The sequence below is a fragment of the Pseudonaja textilis genome, chromosome 4 (genome assembly GCF_049901715.1).
Source record: "Pseudonaja textilis isolate UNSWEBS1 chromosome 4, rPseTex1.2, whole genome shotgun sequence".
NCBI lineage: Eukaryota > Metazoa > Chordata > Lepidosauria > Squamata > Elapidae > Pseudonaja > Pseudonaja textilis.
In genome coordinates, this window is record NC_141993.1 from 85608363 (window position 1) to 85613392 (window position 5030).

The 5030-nt window shown below is 46.5% G+C and overlaps 1 protein-coding gene across 1 annotated transcript; it reads right to left on the reverse strand.

Annotated features, from left to right (window-relative positions):
- Positions 1 to 822: 822 nt before the first annotated feature.
- On the reverse strand, positions 823 to 3339 carry LOC113448261 (glycine--tRNA ligase). The gene has a single exon (XM_026718888.2). The coding sequence runs from the start codon at positions 3058 to 3060 to the stop codon at positions 1000 to 1002; it is 2061 nt and encodes a 686-aa protein (XP_026574673.2). The 5' UTR covers positions 3061 to 3339; the 3' UTR covers positions 823 to 999.
- Positions 3340 to 5030: the final 1691 nt, after the last annotated feature.

Genomic DNA, 5030 nt, shown 5'->3' on the forward strand with positions numbered 1-5030 from the left:
TTTTGCCAATAGCAATAGCACTTAGACTTACATGCTGCTCCATAGAGATTTTACAGCCCTCTCTAAGTGATTTACAGAGCCAGCCTATTTGCCCCCAGCAATATGGGTCCTCATTGTACTGACCTCGGAAGGATGGAAGGCTGAGTCAATCTTGAGCCTGGTCGGGATCAAGCTCCTGACAATGGGCAGAATCAACTTCAATTCTGCAATCTAAGCACTGCGCCACGGTGGCTCTGTCCCTAGTTTTTCGCTTCAAATTTTCAGGAAAGCCCTCAAAAGCTTTCTTGTTAAACGGCCTTTGAGGCTGATCCTTTGTTGCTGGATGCTGAATAACTTTCATATTCATACAATAGTTTAACAGGATGCTTTGTTCTGGGGTACAGATACTTGGGGGAGGGATATATGGATACTGGACACAGCCCCAGTCCTTTTTTTTTAATGTTGAGGAACCAATTTTATTATTTATTACCCCACATTTATTTTTTACAAATAACTCAAGGTAGGAAATATATCCAGCATACCTTCCTTTTAGTTTCCCCACAACAGCAACAACCACCCTGGCTTTCATAGTTAAGATGGGACTTGAACTCTTGATTCTACCTTGGTGTCTTAACCACTAGACCAGGGTCTCCAAACCCGACGGCTTTAAGACTTATGAACGTCAACTCCCAGAATTTCCCAGCCAGCATGGCTGACTGAGGAATTCTGGGAGCCAAAGCCCCTAAGTTGCCAAGCTGGGAGATCCCATGCATTAAATCAATCTGGTCATCTCCTACAGAGAAAAGACTTGACGTTAAGACAGCAACCATTAAGACAACCTGGTCTGTTTTAAGCCATTTTAATTGGGGTTATTGGTGATGGGAATTAAGGGACTGGGTAACCAGGGGAGGCCTGGGTGTGCAAACAAAGCCATGTCAAATAATACATAGCATTAAACCTCCATTAATGTGGACAATTGAAAGTGGACTTCGTGACGAGGTTTCCTTTCCGCCATTAGCTTCAGACTTCCATTGTGTCCTTTTTGCCTGACTCTTGACCCTTGAAAGGAGGGTACTTGGCCTCCACATCAGCCCAAGTTATGTTGCCATTGGCCAGGTCACCCACCAAGACTGGAAGCTCTGAGGTTTTGGCTCGTATCTGCCGCATGGAGTCGCGATCTCTTAAGGTGCCTGTGTGGGGGATTTTGTTGACGGTGTCGAAGTCAACTGTAATCCCGAACGCCACCCCGATTTCATCCGTCCTCACGTACCGCCGGCCGATGGATCCAGAAGAATCGTCCACTTTGTGGGAGACCCCATTTCTGGTCAGAGCTTCAGAGAGTTCCTTCACAAACGGGATAAATTCCTGGTTCTGACTCAAAGGAAGAACGGAGCATTTGAATGGAGCCACCACAGCAGGAAAGCTGAAGTACGTTCGCTGTCCATCTTCCTCTCTGATGCGGAATGTATGCTCAAATATTGTGTACATGATTCTTCCAAGGCCAAAGGAAGGTTCAATCACGTTGGGGACAATCTCTTCCACATGCAAGGTTTTCTGGAATCTCTTCACGTTGACCATGTCCTTTGTTACCTGGAAGGTTTTCCCTTCTGTCTTAATTGTAAATTCCCCCTTTTCGCTCAGCTGTGTCTCCATCTCACTGATGTAACACTCATCACAGGTGGCAAGATACTCCACCACCAGCTTGGCGTCCTTCTTGTATGCCTTCCCTATGGCTCCCTTGTTGGCTTCAAACTGAACCATGTTGGCGATTTTCGGCGCCTTCAAAAGCTTCTCAGCCACGAGAGGGACTTTGGTGGCTCTGGCGTGGCAGGAGAGGTCATAGCAGGAGCGATCAGCACAGCCAACAATTTCAATCCACCCGTAGGAGGTTTTGGACTCCGCATCCCAGCAGTCACAGGCGTAATGAGCCATCTCGTTCTCCATGTGCTGCCGGAAACGAAGCTTCTCTGGAGAGATGCCAACTTTGATGAGGTAGAGATAGATCCTGCCAATGAAGTAGCCCAGGACGGAATTGTTAATCACACCTTGCTCAACGGCATCCCCCAAACGCATGACACGGGCTGGCTGCCCACTGGTCTGGGCTTTGGCAGAATACAAGAGGATGTGGAGGTCGGCTACCTTCTGAAACTTAGGATGACATTTTTCACTGGGGTCCACAAAATGTTCGATTTCTGCCATTGTGAATTCCCTGACCCTGATGAGACCTGAGCGAGGAGAGATTTCATTCCGGAAAGAATTGCCGATCTGAGCAGCAGCAAAAGGCAGTTTGCCTTGGTTGAATTCCAAAAGGCGTTTGAAGTTTAGAAAGATTCCCTGTGCGGTTTCTGGCCTCAAGTATCCAGGCATATTTCCTCCTGGACCAATGGAGGTCTTGAACATGAGATTGAAAGATACCGGAGCGGTGAGGTCATTTCCTGTTAGGGGGGACTTCACCTTGTAATTGACAAACAGATCTGCAAGTTGCTCCTGCTTGTAATTGTCCAGCTGCGCGATCACATTCTCCATTTCCATCTTTTTCTCCACGGTGCATTTCTTATCCGACATCAGCATCTGTAAATGGGCCTTCAGGAGGTGATCCGCTCGGAAGCATTCTCCACTTTTTACATCTTTCACCATGAAGTCTGCAAATCTGTCCACGTGCCCGGAGGTCTTCAGGACAACTTCGGGCGTGAGCATGGTGCAATCTATCTCAAACATCTGCTCTTCCTGGATGAAGTGCTGCCTCCAGGCTTGTATTATGTTGTTCTTCAAAGCACAACCCACAGGGCCCAAGTCATACAGGCCACTCACTCCTCCATAAATAGAGAAGGCTCGGTCGTAGAAAAACCTCCGTTTCAAGGTATCCTCCATTTTAACCCTGTCCACAATGTCATCCTTGGGCTGCAGAGCCAGCTCCCTGGCCTCTAGGAGACTCTTCCGAGCTTTGAGTTCGGCCACGGCTTTGTCCACGTCCAGCTGAGGAGCCTCCTCATCCTTCAACTTTCGAACAAGCTCTCCCTGCTGCCTCACGGCCTGCCTGAGCGGGGCCAGGAGCGCTTCAGCGGCGGGGAGTCCCTCCATGCTGGCGCCGGGCCGGGATACGGCGGGGTCGGGCGTCGAAAGCGGAGCCGGAGCCTGGCGGAGGAGGAGGAGGAGAAGGAGCGGGCTGCGTGGAGCGAGGCGCCAGGCAGGAGGGCGGCCAAAAGTCGGGTGCTGCTGCTGCTGCTGCTTCGGACGAGGATGAAGTGGCCGACCACGCCGCTAAAGAGCATGGAGGATCGGCGCGGGGAAGGCGGGCCGAGGGGCGGGCGCGGCCTTCCGCCTGATGAAATCGCAGCCCGCGCGGCTTCGTCAGCTCAGCCTCAGCTGGCGCAGGGGACCGAGACGCGCCTCGCCCCGGAGTCGGGCCGCCGTAACTATTTCGCTCATGATATAAAGGCATAAGTAGATAGGGTTGGGTCCACCAGCCTTTGTTATCTTATAATCGCTTGGCAAAATCAATAAAATCAATAAATAAAATAAAATCTCAGGGCTGGAGGCTAGACTGGGAAGTCCAAACGGCCTCTTTAAAAAAAAAAGGCAAGGCAAACCACTGGGATATATGTATGTATGTATGTATGTATGTATGTATGTATGTATGTATCTACATCTACATCTACATCTCTCTCTCTCTCTCTCTCTCTATATATATATATATATATATTGAAACCTTAAGCAAAATAGACTGGGAATGTACAGTCATATTGTGCTTGTTTGATTGAAAAAGAAAAGGTAAATTAAAGATATATATATATATATATATATAAAGCTACCTGGATTGTCTGTGAAATAACGTGAAACTGAGTTGACTTCACAGGGAGTTTGATCTCTTTATGTTGAAAGGACTGCAGAAATGCTCGTTGTTAAGATTAACGATGCCTGTGGGGAAGACTTGCCTTCAATTTAACTTTTCTTTTTCAATCAAACAAGCGCAGGATGAGTTAATGGGCAAGCCTCGGCTTTGGAATTTCTGTGGCTAAGCAAGACAGAGCTTAAGTGCCTTAATTCAGACACTCTTAAATGAGTTTTGCCCCCGTTTTATGACCTTTCTTGCCACAATGCCATAGGGTTTCCTGCTTGAACAGGGGGTTGGACTAGAAGACCTCCAAAGGCCCTTCCAACTCTGTTATTCTGTTCGTTTTTTTAAGTAAGTTACTGCAGTTGTTAAGTTAGTAACAAGGTTTGTTAAGTGAATCTGGCGTCCCCATTGACTTTGCTTGTCGGAACATCATGAAAGGTGGATCACAAGACCCTGGGACACTGTAACCGTCATAAGTACATGTCAGTTGCCAAGCGTCCAAATTTTGATCACATGACCACAAGGATGCTGCAAAAGTCAGAACAGAATAAAATAGAATTCTTTATTGGTCAGGTGTGATTGGACACACAAGGAATTTGTCTTTGCTGCAAATGCTCTCAGTATACATAAAAAAAAAAGATACATAAGTTTCCAAAACGATCATTAATCACTTTCTTTTAGTGCTGTTGTACCTTTGAACGTTACTAAATAAATGGTTGTAAATCATAGACTATATGTTAAAAAGACTGCAAAAATGTTTCTTGTTAAGATTAATCATGGCTTTGGGGAAGGCTTATCTTTAATTTACCTTTTCTTTTTCAATCAAACAAGCATAATATGACTGTACATTCCCAGTCTATTTTGCTTAAGGTTTCAATATATGTAAAAGAGGAATTGCAGCCAGTTTTGGCCGCCACAACATAAAAAAGATGTTGAGACTCTCAAAAGACTGCAAAGAAAAGCAACCAGGATGATTAGGGGACTGAAGTCTAAAACATACGATGAACAGTTACAGGAACTGGGCCTGGCTAGTCTAGTGAAGAGAAGGACCAGGGGAGACATGATAACAGGGTGCTCAGGGGCTGCAACAAAGAAGTAGGAGTCAAGCTATTCTCCAAAACACCTGAAGGCCAGACAAGGAATAATGGATAGAAAGTGAACAAGGAGAGATTCAACCTGGAAATAATGAGAGATTTTCTGACAGGGAGAACAA